Source organism: Bombus fervidus, chromosome 14, assembly GCF_041682495.2.
Source record: "Bombus fervidus isolate BK054 chromosome 14, iyBomFerv1, whole genome shotgun sequence".
In the NCBI taxonomy this organism is placed as follows: Eukaryota; Metazoa; Arthropoda; class Insecta; order Hymenoptera; family Apidae; genus Bombus; species Bombus fervidus.
Window position 1 is genome coordinate 7,495,053 of NC_091530.1, and position 22,716 is coordinate 7,517,768.

At 35.9% G+C, this 22,716-nt stretch overlaps 2 protein-coding genes across 9 annotated transcripts in view; one reads left to right on the plus strand and one right to left on the minus strand.

Moving 5' to 3' along the window:
* The window catches only part of LOC139994316 (uncharacterized), a 97,787-nt gene extending 93,013 nt beyond the window's left edge, over positions 1-4,774 (plus strand). For 5 of the 6 annotated variants that reach the window (XM_072016842.1, XM_072016844.1, XM_072016845.1 and 2 more), the window contains exons 2-3: positions 1,054-1,384; positions 1,912-4,774. In XM_072016842.1, the coding sequence (XP_071872943.1) occupies positions 1,054-1,384; positions 1,912-2,503 (923 nt within the window). In that variant the 3' untranslated portion in view covers positions 2,504-4,774. Of the gene's footprint in view, positions 1-386; positions 647-1,053; positions 1,385-1,911 lie in introns of those variants that run through there. The other variant, XM_072016839.1, reaches the window with a different exon arrangement.
* A 3,837-nt stretch (positions 4,775-8,611) lies between these two features.
* On the minus strand, positions 8,612-22,659 carry East (enhanced adult sensory threshold). Of its 3 annotated transcripts, XM_072016835.1 has the most exons (9): positions 22,548-22,659; positions 22,231-22,479; positions 21,747-21,868; positions 16,729-21,076; positions 16,564-16,639; positions 15,879-16,141; positions 15,636-15,791; positions 15,185-15,498; positions 8,612-15,098 (listed from the first exon to the last, which is right to left on the minus strand). In XM_072016835.1, exons 4-9 carry the CDS (start codon positions 20,989-20,991, stop codon positions 13,526-13,528), a joined length of 6,645 nt encoding a protein of 2,214 aa, XP_071872936.1. In that variant the 5' UTR covers positions 20,992-21,076; positions 21,747-21,868; positions 22,231-22,479; positions 22,548-22,659; the 3' UTR covers positions 8,612-13,525. The 3 variants fall into 3 exon arrangements, with proteins under 3 accessions (XP_071872936.1, XP_071872937.1, XP_071872938.1); XM_072016836.1 differs by lacking the exon at positions 22,548-22,659 and having other exon boundaries at positions 16,729-20,979; positions 22,231-22,544; XM_072016837.1 differs by lacking the exon at positions 22,548-22,659 and having other exon boundaries at positions 16,606-16,639; positions 22,231-22,544.
* Positions 22,660-22,716: the final 57 nt, after the last annotated feature.

Sequence of the window (22,716 nt, forward strand, 5' to 3'; positions counted from 1 at the left end):
TTCTCGTTTTGCGAAACGAATTACGAAAAGTGCAACATCGATCACGAACGCTTATTTGCTCAAGTTGCAGCTACTTATTACGTCCCATTTTCATGGAAACCGTGCAACCGGAGCAAAGTATGTTAGAACGTCATCGACGAGAAATTTGCAAGCGAATTATTCATAACGAACAGTGTTGACCATCGATATCACTAACCAATTGCTATCTCTGTTTCTTTCTGTCGAGAGTGCTCTAATTTCATGTGATAGAGTTACAAGGATATCATTCTTACTAATTAGTCAAACCACATAAAACACTGGTTATAATTTGTATAAGCAACTAAATTCCCAGAAATTATATCGTTATATGTTTGATATAGAAATAAAATTGATTTTTAACTTTTTAATATTTTTATTGTTTATAGTCATTATTAAACTCGCCATATATTATGGAATTAATCACAAAACGCGTTAATGAAATTTCTTCTCGTGTGTACTTCATTATGGCTCAACGGAAGTACATACTCAGTAGATGCAGGTCGTTGTATAGCAGAAAAAAATGGGAAAATTTGGTCAATTATTGGCATAGAGCGTGCACTACGTAAACACGTAAATACTTACGTACCGCTAGACTGCCCTCTATGGTCGTCTTTTTTACCGCCTCTCGGTAATACCGTTATGTCTACATTTTTCCTCTTGTCTATTACATGTTCAGATTTCTAGATTTGAAGACAATGGACTGATAACAATACAATACCAGAAAAGCGCGTATTTCAAATATATAAAGTTGTTACTATTTTACTTTTTCATTTGCATACTTATTTCTTCGAAATGAAATATATTGCATTTTATCAGTAGATTTTTTTATTAACTTTATTGTTCTTCTTGTCTTCTCGTTTGTATATTTCCTAATATCTTATTTTTCTCGAACTACTTTATTCATAGAAAGCACTAGAATACAGAAATAATAATAAAATTAGAAATACATATTTGGATCATATGGACCTATGAAGCAGTGTTAAAATATGAGCTGTAATTTTGAAAATGAATAATTTTTTGTTCTCTATTTTTCAGACGCTAAGATGAGATTGGAGGAAGACCTTGTGATTCGTAGGAGCAGACCAACGATGATTTCGGCAAAGTACCGTGCGAGGGAGGAACGTCGTCGCTTGCTTAAAATTTCAGCCGGTAAGCTAAGGAGGATCGAGGACCCAGAGGCTAGCCTGTGCAGATCGGTTCTCATAAACAACGCCGTCAGGCGACTGCAACGTGAAAACCGAGATGAAAAGACGAGGAATTACGGGCTTCCGGTGGTCACGTATCTAAATGATTCCACCAAAGAGAATAACGTTTCCAGCAACCTTATCGTCGGAGTAACAGACGACGAAACGTCCTCCAGGAAGAGGTAAGAGAAACTATTTAATCTAAGTTTTCAAATATCAAGAATCCTTGCTGATATCAGTTATAAAACTATAGCAGCGCAATATGCATAAAACTCCACTTAAAATTAGCATTTTTGGATTCTACTTGACAGAAGATATCATATGTTGCAAAAAATGTCACGAATATAGTACGTCCCAAAACGAAGTTTTAGCTGAACATTCGATTATAATTAATTATAGACATATTTTTTGTATTTTGTACATAACCTATGTGAACGGTTGCGTTTTCTTGGAAATAGCTTCGAAAGAGGTCAGAGGATGCTCAGAATAACTAATTCGTAGTTGAACTTTCCCGTTCTAGAGGAAGAAGAGTGGCAGATCTTGCTCACCGTTGTTAGAGATTTGTTTTACATAATATAGATTGCGCAAGTAGCGACAGCTCGCGTGTCGGTTGCGCAATACTTTCGGGCACATTGTCTACTCTCGCCGCCGTCTCTTAATAATTTCCGAAACAACCCATATCATTTTCGTTTTTTTTTTTTTTTTTCAGATTAAGCGATGACACGCGGAACGATGGAATCAGCCCGAAGCGACAGAGGCACAATGATCTTGACCTTCAGGACGATGTGTTCAGCGACTTTTACATTCTGCCTCCGACTCCGCGATTACTATCTCATATAGACGAAGTCCAGGAACCCGAATCTCCGCATCATCACCATCTGGTGTACTCTGAGGACCGCCTGGGCTCCGTAGATATTCGATCGACAACAACAATCATCAGCACTAGCACCGCAAACACAACCACCACCAGCAGCACCAGCACGTCCGCGAGTAGTTGCTGTAACTCCGTCATGTTCCCTACCGAACTAGATGACACTAGCGGTCAACTAACCAGTGTTGCTAGATCTACCGACATAAGCAGCATAATGGAGGCTTCGGACGTGGTCGACCCTGACAGGATCTGCGATTTTGCAAGGTTTGCAGACTCCGCCAAGACTCTAGAAGAACGTTTAGTCGAGTTACAGTCGCTGGACGAACATTTTGACCTGGCGAAATTCGAAAGGAACAACAATCAGAGTTGTGGCAGAGCGTTCCACGATATCCAGACCTTCCACAGTTTGGTACCAGGACTGGAAACCTAGAAGGGAGCCTCGTGCCTCGAGCACCCTCCTATCGTCGTGTCTGGCTCGACAGAAAAAGATGACCACGACCATGATGACGACGATGATGCGGGTAGACGGCTTCGCGGCACATACGAGGAACCACGGCGAGGATGAACCTGAGATCTGGGGGGGGGGGTAAACATTCTGTCTAGAATATGGCGCCCTCTATGGGGCTTTAACTTGATGGCACGAGCATCGTCGACACGGCTGGACGACCTATCAGAGGATCTCTGTTTGATAGTTGGGAAAGCACAAAGGACGAACTTTTGGTACCGAGCAGTACCAATAAGGGAAAGATATATGTAGGCTTCCGTAAGGCTTATTTTCATCGTCCTTGAGTGTTTTTTTTTTTTTTTTTTTTGTTTTCTTGGGTCGTTCAGCAGCCGTCAACGATTTAAGACTGCGTGGGGGATAAGTGAAGTACTTTTCGTGGATGAAATGCGTTTTCAACAGTTCTGGGTTCGATGAAATTCTGGCTTCGATTGAGTGTTGTCGATGTGTACGTCACCAATAGTTGATATAAACATTGTTGGTTGTACGTGCATCGGTACCAAAATATTCTGAAACACGCATTACATATATAATTTGTATATATTCGAGTACGTTTCTAAGAGCACGTTAACGATTATATTATAGGCGAATTTATAGTGGAGATATTTCCGGAAAAAGTGAATAAGCGCCGACACACAAGAGAAAAAATGTCGCAAATGAGACGCGTGCGTCTGTTGTGTATAAATGCCTTTAGAGTAGTTGTAAATCGATGTAAACGTGAAGTGCGCCCGATATCGAATGAATTTCACTATCGCGCGATTATGCCACAATGGGCCTTCGATTTTTGTTAACAATATTTTATCGTTCCTTTCTCTTTCCTTAATTTCTTTTTCGTAGTTTCCCTTGTGATTCTACAGACAATGAAAAATGAATTTTGGAACATCGACAGATTACCATTGTGTGATAGAAATCCAATGTGTGATTTCTTTTGTAAATCACAAACAGATAATGTGTCGTCGGATGGCGAAAAATCGTTGGTTGTAAAAAATATATTTCTTTGCTAAACTATTTTATTCCTTTTTTGCGTTTTTTTTTTTTTTTGCGATATTCTTGTTCGGAGTGATAATCGTTGAACGTTTGTGTTTCTCGCGTGGCATTTTCTTTTGTTAACACTTTTTTTCCTTCTTATTCCTAATGATGAAACTCATTAGTTAGTATCAATTTGTATAACGACGAATTTTGTTACGTCGAAATACGCAACCGTACGATTTATATACACGCTGTATGCATACTGTTTATAATCATTGTTTTTAAAAAAGGTATGTAATAAGTTCGGATTTGTAAGACGTACGTTAACATGGATTTTGCGGACACTGTGCAGTGCAATAGTTTGTCCCTTATTTCTTCTCACAGAAGAATACCGGAACATGTCGCAAATCGTTTTCGAACATCGAATATATTATTACTACACAGATACGTGAATACTCGAGATCGATCTGCGACACTTGACCATCTCTGCGTTGATTAATTCGTAACAGTGCCGCCATGATTCTTCTATAAACTTATAAATCAGTGCAGTCTAGGTGAATTCCTTGACTATGCCATTTTTAAGCTGATTTGGAAATATACCGTCTTAATCTGTTTCTGCCCCCATTCACAAAAGTGCTAAAAAGGAATTGGACGATCAATGTCACGCGTGCAATCATTTTTTCTACGTTTTATTTAAACTGACCACTTTTATACATTTTGCACATATTATAAATTTAACGAATCATTCACAGGAATACCCCCTGATCTTTTTGTACAGGATAATAACAGATGCATTTGAATCCTCTGAGCGTCGCGGTGTTGCGTTACGATTCGTGCCGTAACCTGTGAGGGTAGCCGCGAAACTACATATTACGTAATCGATGATTGAATCATTGTACATATAAACATTTGTACCGTTCTGTAAACCCGGTAAGAGGAAATAGAAACAATGACGAAAGCGTGAAAAGCGATGCAAAGAGAAATCCAATCTTCCTTTCGAACGTCTAAATCGCCTTTCGAGGGAAATTTCTCGACGTGAATCGTATTATCGCGTCGAAGAAGGACCGTCTCGATTCGTGGTTTGACGCGTTCACACTGTAAATAGTCACATTAGCACCCTTAAAATAACTATGTATAAAATTTCATACGTTGTTTAGGTTTTTAGTACTAGTTATTCAAGATCAGTTACCAATTATATGAACAAATTGCAAATAAACTGCAGAAATATAATATATCTTGTCAGCTCTCCTTTACTCCTCTCCCTTTAATTTCAAAATCAAAGGCTTTACACACTGCGTTTTGCCGCTCGTTTTTAAATTGCCTTTAAGCATCGGCTTTCGACCAACTTCGTGCGACGTCGTTAATATTCGGCGGCGATTGGACGATTTTGATTGCTCCATTATCTGCCTATGCAAGTCAACATGAAGGACTCATGATTTTGAAAAAATTCATTCAAATGGTTCCTTTTTCTATACATATCAATCTTTATTTATTAATATTTATTTACTAATAATAGACTTTCAAAAGGCTAAGTTGACTTTCAGATTTTAGTCTAATTCTATATTCTACATAGCGTTTAGTTCTGAATCATAGTTAAAGACATTAAATTACTCCTGTAAAGGGTTTTTTAAAAAAGACTAGTAAAATAAATGCATGATTTGTATAGGATACGAAAGGTTTAACGATAAAGAAGATTGTAGATATTATATCATATAAGAAAGTAATAAGATAATAAGATTATAAATATTTTAAGAAGTTTGATGGCATAAATTAGAAAGACGATTAATCAGTGGAGAGTAAGGAGGTCTCAGGAATTATCAATAACCAAAAATATTTGAACTAAGCTACTAAGTAATTCTTACACTGCAACATTTTAAATTTTGGTTATATCAGTTATAATCCCTAGTATATCAATACATCTCGATATTTGAAATTTGATATAAGGAAATCAATTACGGCGAAAGGAATAATTATATATACATCATTTTATTTTTTTTTGGTACTTTTTTTTATTGAGAGTTGCGAATATATACAAAGGATGGCGAACTAATAATAACTATTACATTAGAATCAAATAAACAAAGATTATCATGATAGTATTAACGTGTGTTAATATTTGTTTAAATAACATAATGTTCGTAATGATGTGTGTATCGAATTTTCAAAAGATGTCATTGCATACGCCACAAAGTGTCACATCGTCGTTCATTTATTCGTATTTTGCTCTTTATATATATATATAAAATATATATAATATATATAATATATAATATATATATACATATATGTATATATATATTATATGTATACGTGTAGGATTGCTTTCGCGTCATATCGACATCGGTTTCGATACATTCGATCCTCGATAAAAAGGAAAGTTCGAAATCGAAGATCGAATATAGTGTCGAAAATTGCTGCGAAAAAAAGAAAGAAAAGAAAAACAAAAAGAAATTGGATCGGAAATTCACGTAAAAATCGACCAGAAATTCACGTAAAAATCGACCGGAAATTCGATCGGCTTATCCCGATTATTCTTTCTAAGATAAGTCTAAGAAGGACAAAAGTTCTTCTTTTTACATTTAAAACGATAAATTAGAATTTAGAAAATAAGTAACTACTATATGATTAATATTTTTTTATCTTTTTTCTCATTTTTCTTCCAAATAAATATTAATGCATTTTCAAGAAATAAACGAATTATGATTGTGTGGTTTCACGGTTTGCGAATCGGTAGATATATTTACCGCTCTTTTACGATTGGCGGTAAGTTTAAGTATGAAAAGTGGAAAAATTTCTATATCGTTTAAGACTCGCATCCGTGTCCGGCATTTTCGCCCGGGTTATGATTTGTGCGTTTCAATCGCGACAACACGAATTCATTCGGTTTGAGAAAGACGCGATTATTTGACGCAGATATAAAATCGTGTAAAAAAATGTGAACACGTTTTCGTAGTTAACCGCAGTCGTCGATCGTATCATCAACGAGGATTTATTTCGATTCGCAATCGTGAAAACGTTCGAAACGATTTGAAGCGAGCCAATGATATACTTTCGCCTTTCTTTCGCTCCTTTTTTTTAATTTCAGTATTTCCATTTAATCGTGTTGCAATGTTGGTGGAGTCCCCGAATATACTATAAAGAAAAGAAAACAAGAAAAGAGAATAAGAATAAAATTCAATAGAACAAATCGTTTCGTACAAATATCGACTTCGCGAGTACGAAATATCGTGAAGTTAGCGAAGAAATAGCAGAACACGATGTGTGCATCGTGTCTTAGTTGACGCCAAATATCACTCAAATTCGATTTGTTCTTTTCTTTTAAATTCACAACATCGAGAAATGTTATCAAAATACCTAACGCGTACTTAATTTCTTGCTTCTTTTTCTTATTGCTTTCTTCCCGTTTGCATTGCCAACATCGTTCTCGACTTTTCATTTCATATAATAAAATATCTTTTTCTAAGTATAAATCGATCGATCATTTCAGCACTTATCGTTTTTCGATTTATACGCACTTGTCGTTCATCTCAAAATATATTTCTTCGCTGCAGAAACGCGTCGAATGATTTCTTTTTAAAATTTTTCAATAATTTGTCAAGAGAACATCGACAGTAATATATAGATAGAAAATTTTTATGAATTCATGCAAAATTAAAAAATGTACATATTGCAATCTGCAAAAATATGCAAAATATCCAAATTAAAGTGTTCTGTATGATTAGAACGCGGATTTTTATGCAATTTCATATTTTTATTAATACAATTAAAGTAATGGAACATACATAAATATGTATTTCTCCCATGAAATTCTATGACAAATAGTTCATTTTGAATATTTCTTTATTTTTGCATATTATATGCATTTTTATATGTATATTTTCGAAACTTCGAATTTCCCATAAATTGTATAAAAATCCGCAACCTAATTATAATATTTAGTGTATAAAGGAAATCTCTAGTTAGATTCCAATTCCATAATTATGTTAGTAAAAATTTTCATAAAAATCTACAACTATCCACAAAATCTACAAAATAATAAACTAAAAATTGAACCGAATAACGGGGAATATAAGTTTCTTTGTACGTAAGTATTACTGGAGTTTTTGTGTTTTCAATGTGTTTCGCCTTTGTGCATGTCAGAGGCATGCACTGTCGCATCTACTGCCAGTAGAAACACCATTACACTTTGTCAGACGCTAATCATTGGATACCAATGCTTCTTGGCTCTTTAACACTCTGTGTGAACCTGCTACTAATGTTGCGTGATTATCTTTACATTAAAACCATACAGGGCATCCTAGAGTTAAACAGCCAAACTTGGTCAGCATATTTTATAAATATAACCAAACAAAAAGTGTTATATGAACATGGATGATTTAAAGCTTTGTTAAAAAGTTACAATAAATATATGAAGTACAAGAAATGGATAACATTTTGGCCTCCAATAGTTTCCAATTCCGCGTAATTCGATTTTCATGCGTGCATAACTAAATAAGAAATATATATCGAACAAAGCATTACATTGGTTCGTTAGAATTAAATGAACATCAACGTGAGCTTCATAGGTTAATAAATCGAAGTACTATCGTTGTCTTATAGCATAGTAATCTTAAATCCATTATTGTTCCCATTGTATTATATATTTGTATTATAACGTCTTAATGATGTTTGAAATGTTTATATAGTACTTTTTACTTGACTATACACTATACACATATTCGACTATACTCATAGAATACAGCTACAAGATTGGCCTATTAAACGTAAAAGAATGTCTGGGACCACCCTGTATAATCCAAATCATGGTTATTCTTTTGCTTTCTTTTCAGAATAAAGAAGAAATGTCTATTCGATTACATTTCTTTGAGTGAAAATCATTCGACGATTCCTGCCGTCCCTCTTGACTACGATAATTACACTTTTCTTTTCATCACAAAAATAGAATTCTTAAAACTTAAACTCAGTTCACTCTTTCGTACACCGTTTGCCTTTCTCTCTTTTTCTCTCTCACTTCCCCTTTCTTTCTTTCCCGATACCTCTCCCTTACTTTTAGTTTTCCTTTACGTATAACCGTACTATACGCACTTATCGAGCGTTCATTTTCTGAGAAGTATGCAGTTGCTGTTGACAAAAATTAATTGCTTTATCGGTTCGTCGATATAATACACATTCGTCTTTTTTTTTTACGATTCGATCGAATAATTCGAAAAAAAGTACGTTGCGCTACTTAAATAATTCGCCATTGTCGCTAAAAACGTTGCATGTACCAAGGTCGATTCTCATTGTCGCGATAAATATTTGTACAATGTAACAATTCATTGACGCAATTTGGGCATACAAACGTAAACGAGCGTGGACGATTAACAATTAAAAAGTCTTGAGCAATCAATTTAAAAACGGTCGTACTATCCTCTCTTTTTCTTGTATCATACGTTCATTCGATACGTTCTTCTAACGTGCATTATTAACTTATGATGGCGCAGCTGCGATAATTAACACTCACGAAAACTCAATTTCAGGAAAAAAAGAAAAGGTATATTTTAAACATGAAACTGCCATAGATACATTGAGACTTACAATAATTGAAATACGCATCAATTAAATATAGTTGTTGCTTTAAAGAAAGAAAGAAATGGAAAAATTAGATAAAGACAAATGAAGAAAAAATAAAAAGAAAAGAATTGATGCAGTCAAACAAAGGAACGACCTCACAATTCCTCGAATCACCACCACGTCCACGAAGACACGTAACAAAGAAGGGCTGTAACAATTATCCTACAACAATAATCGTACTCCCTTGTGTTGATTGCATCAACGAAGAAAGTGGGAACGAAACGGAAGGATTTGAGACCACTAATAGCAGGCAACAGTTCTGTATAAAACAATAAATAAGGGTTAGATATGCTCGATTACATGATATATCGATTCGAACAAGATCACTGCTCTATACACACAAGATACTACCATTATCAACATATCTGCGTATTTTTTTCCATTTTTTTTTTTTTTTTTTGGTCAGCCGTCTCTTTTTCTTTCATTTTTTATCTTTCTCGATTCTAGAAAAAAGATCAAAGACTTAAGGAAAAAGGAAAGAAGAAAAAAAAGAGAGCTGGTCGACAATCTCGTCCAGTCGAAATTACTAATAACGGGATTATGTAAGATTTAGAAATTACAATTTGACACGCACTGCACACAGCTCAGTAAATACTTATCTTCGTAAATTCTAAACGCCATCGTCCCGTCGATAACAATAATTACATTGATCGTGGGTTCGATCGATTTTAGTTCGATATACATATATTTATATTTATATTCATATTTATAATATATATATATATAGATATATCAAAAATATCCTTAATAAAATAGAGCATTTTAATATGTATAACGTACCATCAAGTACTTTATTGTATTATAATTTTATATACTAATATATATATAATATATATATATTTATTTATAACACACGTTCAGTATTATATATATTTAATATACATATAATACTCACGCCGACATTCTTTCCTATTGTTCACGCGCATATGCGCCACACAGTTGTGCACGACTATCCTGTACAATATGTACCATGCACGTGTATACGTGTGCCTGTATTTCTTTTTTACGTTTCGCCACGTGAATTTTTTTCAGATTAGATTACGCACACCTCGAGTTCCTGGCCTTCTTCGTTACTTCGTCTAACAGTTACGTCGCTACAACTGTACTTCTCACTTCATTATATTCAAATTCATATTTCGAAGTATAAAAAGGATATCTTACAATTGACATTTAATTTATAAAAAAAAAAGATTCAAAGATTAAGCGCTATACTTTAGTAGGAAATTATATTACGATTTACTAAAGTATTACCGTGTCATTGTATGAATGTTCGAATATATTGCGATATATTACAATATCAGCAGGTCAATAATCTCTTAGTTACAAAGTGATATGCTATAATATAGTAATTTAAAAAATGTCTCTAGATTTTCGATATAAATCATTACTAATCTTCTTCGTCGATGATTATCAATGTACAAAATTTGTTTTAACAATGATTTGATAAGTGAATGAAGCTGCCAGAACACTCGAGCGAACGATTTCCGCCTGAACTCGACGAAATTATTCTTTCGTCCGTGCGATATAAAATTTATCTATCCGTCGATCTTCTTTGACCGTTAATCGTCCTAGCTCAACACAGCCAAAATGAAAATTTAAAGAATTAGAACGGGTATACATACTCTTGAACCGATTCTATTTCCGTGCAAACGATTTTTAGTGAACATGTTAACTAGTGCATTTGGTTAAGCAACAATTAAAGATACAGTTACATATTTGAAAAAAAGAAGGTACGAACAAGAAACGAAGCTAGTTAAATAACAAATAAAGCGTGAAAAAATTTTCAGACTATTTTATTGCCCTTTTTTAAAGACACAGAATAAACAGAAAACGAGTTTAGATAATTTTAAGTAGAAATATCTGGAATTCAACAGACGTCACCGTCAGGCTAATCCTCTCGTTAATTTTAATCGGTTCAAAAGTGGGTTTACCCTCAACTCGAATGATTTTCAACGTTTTTTTTCATCGTTATAGAGTGCATCATTCAACAAACAATGCTCAAGCATTTCTCATTTCTAATTGCTCATTTTATTTGTTTCGCGAACTGAGGTTCTCCCAGGCGCAATATCTGATTTGAAATTACATTTTTCAAGTTTTACTCTCTCTGCTACTACTATTTACAATCGATCACGCGCATTTCTTTAAGGCAGTAATAACATAACCTCGAAACGACACGCGACAACCGACTGCATACGGTTTGCGTGTCTGAAGGAGGATTTTTTTTCTCTTTCGACAAACATCTTTTTTCAACTTGTTTTTTCCTTTACGCCCTTTCACATGGCGACTTCATACAGAAACAAAAACAAACAAAATGAAGAAAATGAAAAAGAAGAAGAAGGAAACGGATTCATTCTGCTTGTTTCTCTCGCTCTTTCAGTCTTTCGCTCATTCATTCGTTAACCTTTCGATCTTTTATCTTGTGTATCTCTTATCAAAGGAGTTTCGAAATCCTCATATTTCTCTCAAATTCGCGATCGTCTTACACGATTGATGAAGGAATCCTGCAGGATGATTAAAATTCACCGTAATAGCAATAGAATTATCGATAATGAAATAATTAATAATATAATAATAATAATCAGTTATAAACTAGAAATAATTATCAGTTATGTACAATGTAATATAATGATATTATAGTAACGTAATAAATAAGCTCGAGGCGTAATAAATCTACACCTACTTTATAGAAATGTATTCATCAATTCATACGACAAACGCTTAGCTTTCTCGCTCAACGATCGCCCCCTGATTAATAAGAATTAATTACATGTGGTCATTATGCTACTCTCCGAGCAGGCCAAAATATATATATCTATATATTTTTTTTTCCTCATTTCTAATGTACAATTGAATCTCTTCGGGTGTCATTATTTTGTCTCGTACCTTACTCACGACAAAGAAGGTCACGTCCTATTTTTTATCCTTCTATCTCCCTTTCTCTCCAAAATTCCGCGATATTTCCTTTTTTTCACAGGTAGACAAAAATATATTCGGCGTACGGAGAAAAATCGTAAGGAAATCTACACCGTGACGCCAACCTCGCGAGAATATACGCAATATCATCTCGACACGAATTTTCGACTATATCTCCATCGGGATACGCGGAAAAAGGAACGAACTACCGATTTGAAAGTGCTCTTTGAAGCCTCAAGAACCTTTAGGTATAGATCTCAAAAAACGCGTGGGACAGATATGTCTCTAGCATGAATTGTTTTCTTTATCTAACAACAGTAAGGCAAATCGTCAGCTTCTTCTTCATTTCGTTCGTCGGGTATATGTTCTCTCTTATCCTATTCGACTGTTCCTCGTGAAAAAGATTCAAAGAAAAGCTGTATTTCTCAATCGAGGATTGATTTTTCTGTTTTAGATTTAGAACATATAAATGAAGAAACAAAAGGGGGTGAAATCAAAGCTCCTTGATTCACAAACTTTCAAGATATATGCACCCCCTTCTTCTTTTCTCCTTTAAACTCTTCACTCGTTCGAACGATCGTTCGTTTACCTTCTTTATCTTTATTTGTTGTTTTCTCCTTTTGTTCGTATATATATATATGTATGTAGTATGCATTATATATTATATATACATATAACATATAAATGTATATATATATATACATACATACACACACACACATATATATATATATAACCATATTTATAACGTGTGTTTCAAGTCCGTTCAACATACTATACTTTGTCATTTAAAAACTAACGATTTTGTTCGCGACATACATTTTTTAGGCACTTTTCCTTGGAAACAGGTTTTTACCATGTTTCGCCATATTTTTTTTTCACATTGATGCTTTGGTTGTTAATGTACAAGATCGTTAACGATTGTAGTCAATGTTCTTTTCTTCGCTGTTGTATCGTTTTTCCGACGAAACTGAAATGATGTATCTATATATATACTATCACGACATATACGCATGCGCGTATGCAAATACGTTTCGAACGCGCATCGACAAACATCCGATTGTTATGACACGTATTATCGTTCATCGTATAACCGTATTTTCTTTTGAGCAGTGCAGAGTTTTTCTCTTGTACACTTTTCCATTTTTAGTTTATTTTTTTTATTTTTTATATCCTTATAAGGCAAATATTGTCGCTTCTCGCGGTAAGCTGGCTTCCACAAAACTTCCTCAATACCTTTCTTTATCTCCCGCGATCGACATCGAAACGCAAAATTCGATCAACAATTCTCCCTAATTGGTCCGTTACGATCTGCCGATCATTTCCATCTTATTTTACAAACACTCTCCTTTTCACTCAGGATCGGATACGAACCCTCGTGTACATTCTCTCCTCTAAAGGAATTAACATCTATAATTTGTTTACTTACTGTTTACCCCTATTTGTCCACTTGTTTCATTTCTCAGTTGGTCTAGTGACCGTTTGCGGTATTACCGTCAGCGACTTCGGTATTTTTGGCAATATCGGAATCTGGTTTGACGTCTTTGTTGTCACCTGGATTGATTTCGGCAGGTTCAGGTTGTGCAGTAAGTTTTGCGTCGGGCTATTCTCGTTTGCCAACGCGCGAACGTCGCAAATTAACGGCTCAAAATCACTTCTGCTCTGCCGACTCAGCATCTCCTGCTGCATTCTCAGGTGCTTCTGAAACTGTGTGTGCGCAGCTATCTGCGCCTTTTGATACTGCGTCGCCGACTTCACGTTTGCCGAAGAACTCAAACTACCTGTCCCGCCGTTTGAACTGGTCGACTGTTTCTCCGTGAGCATTTGTTGCTTCTGTTTCTTTAGATTTTGCAATCGTTTAAACTCGGGCTCACTTAAATGAAACACCTTACCACCAGAAGAAGTTGGCAGTTTTTGACCGTCCTTTCGTTTCACGTTACCGTTCGCGGGGTTAGCGCTGGTAGATGGAAGGTTTAGTCGTTGCAGATTAGGAGGTGGTTTTTTAATTATCGATACTCCAGGGTTTAACTTCAGAACCCGAGGAGGACTACTTTTTATAGATTGTGTAGTACTGGTGGACGATGGTTGTTTGGGAGTACTTGTGCTTGGTAAAGAATGCTTATCCCTTTCGAGAACGTAACCACCACTCAGTCGACGAGAATTGTGATATTCTGAGGCAATCGGTTCCATTATTGGCTCGTCCATTTTCTCTGGACCTTCGTACGATATTAAACGATTCTGCACAGAAGTTGAGTAATTAATGGCATTCCGTGATGCATTCGGGGCTAGCACCAAGTCACCGGATCTGTAATATTTTTCCAGAAGTATCAGATGTCTGAGAAACGAGCTCTGATTCCCGTATGGTCTCTGTAGCTCTTGCCAGAGGATTTTCGTGTCTCTGTCATATTGTATCATGGTGGCGCACTTTTCCCAACCTTGAGGCGTTATTTCTCGAACATTTGTAAACTCTATATTGGCGTGAAGGTTCATCTCTTCCTCGCCAGGAAAAAGAGTACGTACACTAATGGAAGGATTAGCACCGAGTCTCTGTACAACCGGTGTGATGTCATTATTCGTCCTTGGCCTCTTTGGCAATCTAGTTAGCGTCACCTCCTTGTCCATTGCAAGGATCTCGACAACCTCGTTGGGATTATCACAAGATATCATTGCATCTGATGTTGTATACGGATGCATATCAAGCAGTTTGCGTTTCTTCAGTTTCTCCACGGTGCTTTCAATACCGAGGAACTGCACGTCCATCCCAACGTTATCGTCATTTGCCTTTGCGGTACGGCTTTCGTTGTCCATCTCAGAACTCGCTTCCTCGTTTTTGGTGGGTTCTGGAGTAGATTTTTCAGAGGCTGAATTTGTCATACCATCCGGAGACTTGGAAGTTCCGGTCTTAGATTGAGTGCTACACTTGGTTTTCTTCCTTTTGTCCTTGTCTTTGTCTTTGTCCTTAGTCTGATTCTGAGAAGAATCTTCGTCTTCATTTTCCAAGACCTCAATATCGTGATAGTGTAGGATTCTGAATATACAAAAAGAATAAAAGATAAAGATATAAAGACATAAAAGTAAAAATTAAATCTTGTAAATGTATCAAGGGAACCATACCTTTTCCGATAACTTTTGAAGAACGACTTATGATTCGTGTTCATGTTCTCTACATCCTTATACTTCAACTGCAACTGTGTGAAATATCTACACAATTTGCAAACGAAAGTACCGGCCGCCAGAATAGCAGGAATCCCTTGTTGTCCAAGCAGCTGATTTAATTCCTCAGTCTCCGCATTAGCTAGTTGATGAGTGTGATTTCTCGCCAACCTACGTTTGCATAACGCACAAGTCAAGAATCGTTCGATCTTCGAGTAATGGCTAGCGCAGAACGACATGGACGTGTGTTGACTCGATTCCCAATCAATGTCCACCTGTATAGAAAACATATTTATCATAGATATTTGTATAAAAAATAATAATGTAACTGTAGATTTGAAAGTTTGATTAAAATTGGATTTTAGACTTCAGATTGCATTATTTTCTTACCAGCTTATACTGGTACACTAACCTGTTTTTGCAGACCAGCTTTTATCTTGAGCAACCATCGACGTTTGACATGATGTCGCGAAGCATCTCTACATTCGCGGGCTGAGCACTTGGACACCATGAGTTGTCTGTGTTGTTTCTGTGGCTTCGTTTGCATATTTGTTGGACTTGTATTTGCCTAAACATCAAGAAATTTTACATAATAAGATTACATATTCAAAGACCGATTAGATGACACTGAAAATTTTTTAAAACAAGCTTCCACCTTTCTGTCTACATGACGGTAGCAAGCATCACATAAGCAAGAATCTTTAGTCAGATGTCTTTCTATGATCAAAATCTTTTTGCGTCTCTCATCGGACTTCATTTGAGCAAGATGCATCGGTGTGTCCAAAGAACCGAATTTTCCAAAGCAGTAACAACAGACGTCCGCGCACAAGCGTCCAGGATGAATAGAGAAAGAGGAGGACTTCTCTGGAATAACAAGAGACTGACGATCCTTCGGCGCTGTGTCTTCGTTATCTTCATCTGTTGTGATAAAAAAATAAATAACCCACAATTATTACAGAGCTATGCGACATTAAATCTGATGTTCTAATTTAATACTTTGATGAAGTGAGGACAACTTAATTGGAAGATAATAGGAAAGTTAGAAAATAAATATAATTGATGTTGAAGCAATAGCGCAAAGTAACATGCTTGTTATAGAAAACTATATAGTTATTATGATTTGCAGGATACTTTTTTTTTAGGTGATTTATGAATTAAAGAACTGCTTGATACTAGATAGTAACAAAATCGCGATTAAGGAAATAATCTTGCTATAATAAGCAAGAGCAATCCGTTAAAAAAAATATCAAGCAATTCTTTCTACAATGACGAGAACGTGTGTTTTAAGCAGAAGGACAAGGAATGATTAAGAATGTAGTTATTCCCGCAACCAGGATTACCGCAAGAGTGTCTGTGGTTAGTAGAGAACTTTCGGTTCGCACCAGAGCTGCTATCTCCCCAACCACCGGTTCCAAACTGAAAAATAAAAAGCAATATGATAAGTAACTGATTAAATTTCATCTTATTCAATGTATATTAATTTATCACATTTGTATAAAACTCACCTCCTTCTGAATAGTGTAGAAATTTTCAGGTGAATCTCCTTCTCCATCTCCACGTCCCTGTTTCAATACCATTTTCAATGGTGACCTTGATCGCCTCTTGTCTTTCTCCTTTTCTTTCTGAACACGGATTACAGTTTTCAGGGTACCTGTGTACTGTTCCTTTTTTGCCTTTTGATGGCTCAATCGCTCAGCAGCCTTTTCCAGAGATTCTAACCCGAGAAGTCTCAGAATCGACTCTTTTTTCGCCTTGTCTTCTGGTGTTTCCAAGATCTTTGGAGTAATATTGATGCTGCTAGAAGATTCACCAGACGTGGATGTCTCATCAGAATCTTTCTGTGATGTTTCTGGTGTTTTTACAGGCTTACAATCGGCATTCAGAATGTCTATATTCCCTGACTGCTTGCTCACATGGTTCTCAGATAAATTTCGAGATAATCTGTTCTCACATGTCTTTTTAGTAGGCTCTTTTGTGATAATTAAGTCATTTTCTGATTTGCTTCTAATACTATCTGTACTGTCCTGACATTTTTCCAAACTTCCCCTAACCCCTTCTGAGAAACCTCTGAAATTTGTTGCACTCTCTGTTCCGTTTTCATATTTGTTTAAAAAGGATCGGTTGTTCTCATTGATCTTTGCTACCTCATTGTCCAATAGTGTCTCCTCTTTATTCTGTTGATCGTATCTCCGGATTTCCCGTTTTGGTCGTTTATTTTTTAAAGTATTTAATTGATCCTCTTTACGTTTCTTCACCTCCCTACTGCGTCTAGTGCGAGCTTGACGTTCTAACTCGATAGTGTCTGTTTCAGTGCTGTTCTGAGAATCATCTACGTCATCTGTGATCATTTCATGAGCCTTTTCTTCCAAATCCTGTGTATCTTCCTCATTGTGAAAACTCTGCAATATTTGAGAATTTTCTTCTTCCATTTTAATTTTTGGAGCACCTTCGATGCGTTCTTTGTTACAAGATGTTTGTCCCTTTTCGAACTTTTTCGTTTTATCGCGAGCTCTTAATACTCGTTTCTTATTATCATCGCCAGCAGATTTTTGCTCTTCCACGATATTGTCTGGTATTTCTATTTCTTCCTTTACTATAGTTGTATCATTATTCTCTGAATTATACTTTAACGAAATTACTTTTTTCTCAGTATTATTATTACCAGCGTTATTGTTATCTGTATCATTACTCGATTTACATTTCTCGTCTTTTTCATTCTCATCTACATCTTTTTTTATATCTTCGATAGGATTACACGCATCGCTAGAAACAGGACTCGCGGTGCATTTAAAGTTCGTTGTGGAATCGGAAGTAGGTGGTACTCTGCTATTATTCTGGTCCTTCTTTGCAACTTGTGTTGCTTCTGACACGCTTTCTTCAGATTTTTCAATTTCTTTGGTATTCTCCAGTATCTCAAGTTTATTTTGTGCATCACAATTTTCTGATTCATCCACTTTGGAAAGACTTGTTTCCTGTTTTTCAATATCTGTGATACCTAACTTACTAGATAATGAAATGTCTGTTGTAGTTTTGCTTACTGATTCTTGCCTGTATTGCATTTCGTTCATGCTCGTTTGCAACTGATTGCTAAATTGATCCTCTGCTACCAATCTTTCTACTTCCTTAGAGATACTTTCTAAAGTCTCTACATCATCGGATTCCACAGTAGCATTTGCAGAAATCTTAGTCTCATCTACGATTGTTTGATCTGTTTTTGCTTCTTCTTCTGTAACTTCTTCTTGTACCTGCTTCGACACGATTACTGAACAAACAATTGAAGATTCTAAACTAGCCGCTTTGTTTGTCGATTCGTTCTTAGGTGGCTCGTCATTCGAAGCAGTTTCCTCAGAAACAGGTTTACTGGAGTTCTCCAAAGACTCTTCACAGTTTTCAGACTTTTGGGCTATTCTATTTAATACTTTACCTAATTTTTTAACAGTTTCGTTGTTTTCGAGATGACTTTTATCCGTTATTCTCGGAGACTTTTTGTTAAGACCTGATCTTTTACCATCATCCAAAACCTTTATCTGATCGTCTATAACTTGTTCCACGTCCTCTTTAGACTGCTCTGCCGAATTACGAATATCATTCAATTCCTCCTGTTGGTTCATAGCTTTGCAGGTGCTATCATTGTTCTCTGTAATCTGTACAGAACCTGCTTCAGAAGCATTATGAGGGTTGCAGCTTGCATCATTGTCAGAAGAATCGCTCTCTTGTACATTCTGAGAATGTGTTTCAGCTAGTTCAATATCACCCATGACTAGTTTTTCAATTTCTTTGGCAGTATCGGCCACTTTTGGCTTCAGTTCAGCCACTGAATTTTCTGAATTGTCCGATTTAATCTCATTCTTGGAAATAGTAGACTTATCCTCGTCTGTACTGTCCTCCAATCCTAATTTCTGCGACTCCGCACTCAGCGGTGCAATTATCTCCTCGATTTTTGGTACTTCAAAATTTTTATTCAATCCGAGACCCTTCTCCGGCCCAAAGATTTTACTCTCGATAGATTTGGCGATCGTAAGCTTGATATTTTCTATCATTTGATCTATCTGAGACTTCGGATTACCGTCCGACTTATCCGTACCATAAAAGGAATTAACTGTCTTCTTCATATCTATGTTTAAACTACTTCTTCGACCCTTAGATTTGTCAGAAAGTTTCGCTAAAATATTATCTTTCCTAACTTGATCTAAATTACTCGTTTTCTTCAGCTCTTCTTGCACTTCCGCGTTTTTCGGTATTATTCGTGTATATTCGCCTTTGATATTGTCATTTTTTATTTCGATTTCGGTACTTTTGGCTTTAGTTTTCGAACGAAGAGTAGGTCCAATCTCGGTTGTCCTATCTACTCTATCACTATTGTTATTATTTTCTATTTCCACTACAATTTGCGAACTGTCTTCGAAATTTTTTAGTGTTTCTTGTTTTAAGCAAAGTTCATCTTTAGTTGATACCATAACCGTCTGAGAATCGTTACCGCTAGATTCAGAAAAACAAGATTCGGTATCGATATTACTATCTGCGATATTATCTGTGGAAACTTCCGAACTAACAGGGTCGTCCGAATTCAATCTTCGACGTTTTTTAAGCTCCAAATCGGTAGAGATAACACAATCCGCCTGTCGTAACTTGCCATTCCGTAAACTCCTTTGACTAATCGATGCGTTCGACCTTTTCCTCAATTGGATTGCACTTTGAACGGATTCTGTTTCCAGATTCTCTCCATCAGAAGTAATTTTGATATCTTCACTGTCTGGTTCTTTTTTTATCTCAATATCCGGGACTATATTCTCTTCTACCAACATCTTTTTCCTCCTTGTTACTTTCCCTTCTATTTTCTCTGTTATTCCTTGCTGATTATCTATTTCTGAATCACTCAACATTGAAGCTATCACTTCGTCTATGGTAAGATCTATAGAACTCTTGGTGTCCAGAAGTGACTTTGAAACTCTTATATTAGTGCAATCTATATCTCTGGTACTCTTTCTTCCTTTTGTATATTTAATATCACCTTCTGACTTTATGAAAGTGTCTTTCTCTTTGATACTGTTTCTTTTAAATCCCGAAAATTTGGTTGATTTAACACCCCTAGGTAAAGAATCTAAATTTTCCAAGCTTCTACCTTTCCTATTAAGTTTTGGACTGCTCTTGATACTGGATCCAGCAACTGAATCTGTATCTTTGTCCACAATGTCCTCACACTCCAATTCGCTACTTTTTGGTATAAACTTGGTCTTTTTAGTCCTGAGATTGTTCTTGGCACTTCTATTACCTCCTTCTGTACCTATACTTTCACCCTCTGCTTCGTTTATCGGGTTCTCTAAAGTTTTTGTGTTGATATCAGATGTCTTAGTACTGTTTTCTTCCGATAATTTGGCTCTTTTAGCCCTCACACCCTTCTTAATATCAGAAGTTATTCTGCATAAATTTCTACTGGTCACCTTCCTTGTAACTTTTGACTTAATTAAATTGGCCTTTGTTACTCTTAGCTTTTGTTTACGTTTAAGATTCCTGAGAACCTTTTTACGTGGAAGGGTTGCCTCTAATTTTGGAGGAAGTTGACTACCAGTCGCCACAGCCTCTATTATGTCACGTGCAAGTTGCTGTTGCTTTAGATTCGACAAAGTCTTGCCTTTTCTACTTTTAATTTCGTTCGATGGCAAGCCAGAATCATTATTCGCCTTCTGTTTTGCTTTGGAAGGCGCTAAGGGTTTCTTTTCCCTGGATGCCATCTCACTTCCACCCACATTGGGCTCCTGCAATTTCATTCATAATATGAAATTGCAAGCAAATTACTGATCAAATGATAATTGCTATTACCATTGTAGCATTCAGAGTAATTTGTCAATTCTCCTATTAATAAAACAATATATATTTTAAAAGTGAAAAGAAATCTTGGATTTATTTATAATATTGTACTCTGAAAGATTACTATATATTTCCATCTTTAAAAAAATGATCAAAACTAAATTAAAAGTTAACTCTATTTCTTTTTCCATCCAAAAAATATTTATACAATGACAATAAAAAGTATTTACGCATACCATTATCTTCCAATGAAATATTCTTTTATTAGGTATCAAATTTTTCGAATTATATAAAAATGTTACTAAATAATATGAAATTTAATATACATGGATCTAATTAATTAATATACAAACGCTATAATAAATACAGTGATGTGCAAATACTTTTTGCAGCTGCTGAATATATATATATAGCAGCTATAAAAAATATTTGTATACACCCTTACTTTTCAATAAAGCATTCTTTTATCAGGTTCCACATTTAATTCCATAGCATTAAATTTTTATAGTCATACAAAAGTACAATCAAATAACATGGAATTTAATATACTTGGACTCAATTAATTATTATATAAATACGATAATAAATACAATGGTGTACAAATACTTTTTACAGTTGCGCTCTCTCTCTCTCTCTCCCCACCCTCACACACACACACACACACACACACGCGCGCGCTGCAAAAAGGATAAAATTATAAATGAAAAAAATATACCTTTCCTCTTTTAAGCAAGACAGGAACAAATTGACTGTATACCAAGTGGAAAAACTACATAATTCGTCTTAGATGTGAGTAGGTGAGCGGCCGGCCGGATAGTGGGGTTGATAGATGCGGCCCTGGCGGTCAGAAAAATTACGTGACAAACTTTGCATTTACACGGATACACGGAGTGCCTCTTCTCGGTCAGGGAATATCACTTTGAAATATTTACCGTGATACCTTAACAATCACCTAACGGATCCTACAAAATTTCGTCTCGACGGAAAGACCGGATCACATATTAACTGCCCATGATAAAAATTGGGGTTTAAGCGGGCGAGAATCATCGAAAATCACGCAACAAATCATCGCGAAAAAATCGCCACGAATAAACAAAAGGTCGGACTCGATTCAAGATTTCCAAGGTTTACTGCAGGCTTATTAAGAGGTTATCCAGAGAATTTATAATTTCGATACTCAATTCGTCGATTGTACTTACCTCTGGAACGAAAAATCACAGCAAAAGAGCGTGGTTTTTGCGGGAAAACGCGGAAAACAATCCTGTGAAAAACACAGTCCCGTTGCAGGGTGTCTATACGATGTCCCACTGTTTTGAGGCTACCGCCACCTGACGGTAGAACACGCGACCTCTCCCAGGTCCATAGTCCATTCGCGCTAATTCATCCAGTTATTTTCAATGAATTCCACCCTTCTAGCTTCACGCAACCCCGTTTCTGCTGCACGTTCGCTTAACAAAAAACTTATACTTACTAACAAACCGAAAAACTACTCGAAAGAAGTATGATATATACTGACAATACTCCAGCGAAATTTGGAACAACGCGGCACTTCGAAATCTATATACTATTTCTGATAACTTAACCCCGCGTTATTTGGCGAATTTTACAGAATCACGATCGCTCAATGACACGTTCGTCTATTAGGATCGAAACCGTCCGAGATGATCTTTCTACTGAGAACGAAA

Excerpts from the sequence above, each read along its gene's own strand:
- East (XM_072016835.1), bottom strand. The coding sequence starts at position 20,991 with ATGAAATTGCAGGAGCCCAATGTGGGTGGAAGTGAGATGGCATCCAGG. Across the intron at positions 16,142-16,563 it reads TAACCACAGACACTCTTGCG|ATGAAGATAACGAAGACACA; the intron begins GTAATCCTGGTT and ends TTATCACAACAG. Across the intron at positions 15,792-15,878 it reads ACCGTCATGTAGACAGAAAG|GCAAATACAAGTCCAACAAA; the intron begins GTGGAAGCTTGT and ends CTTGATGTTTAG.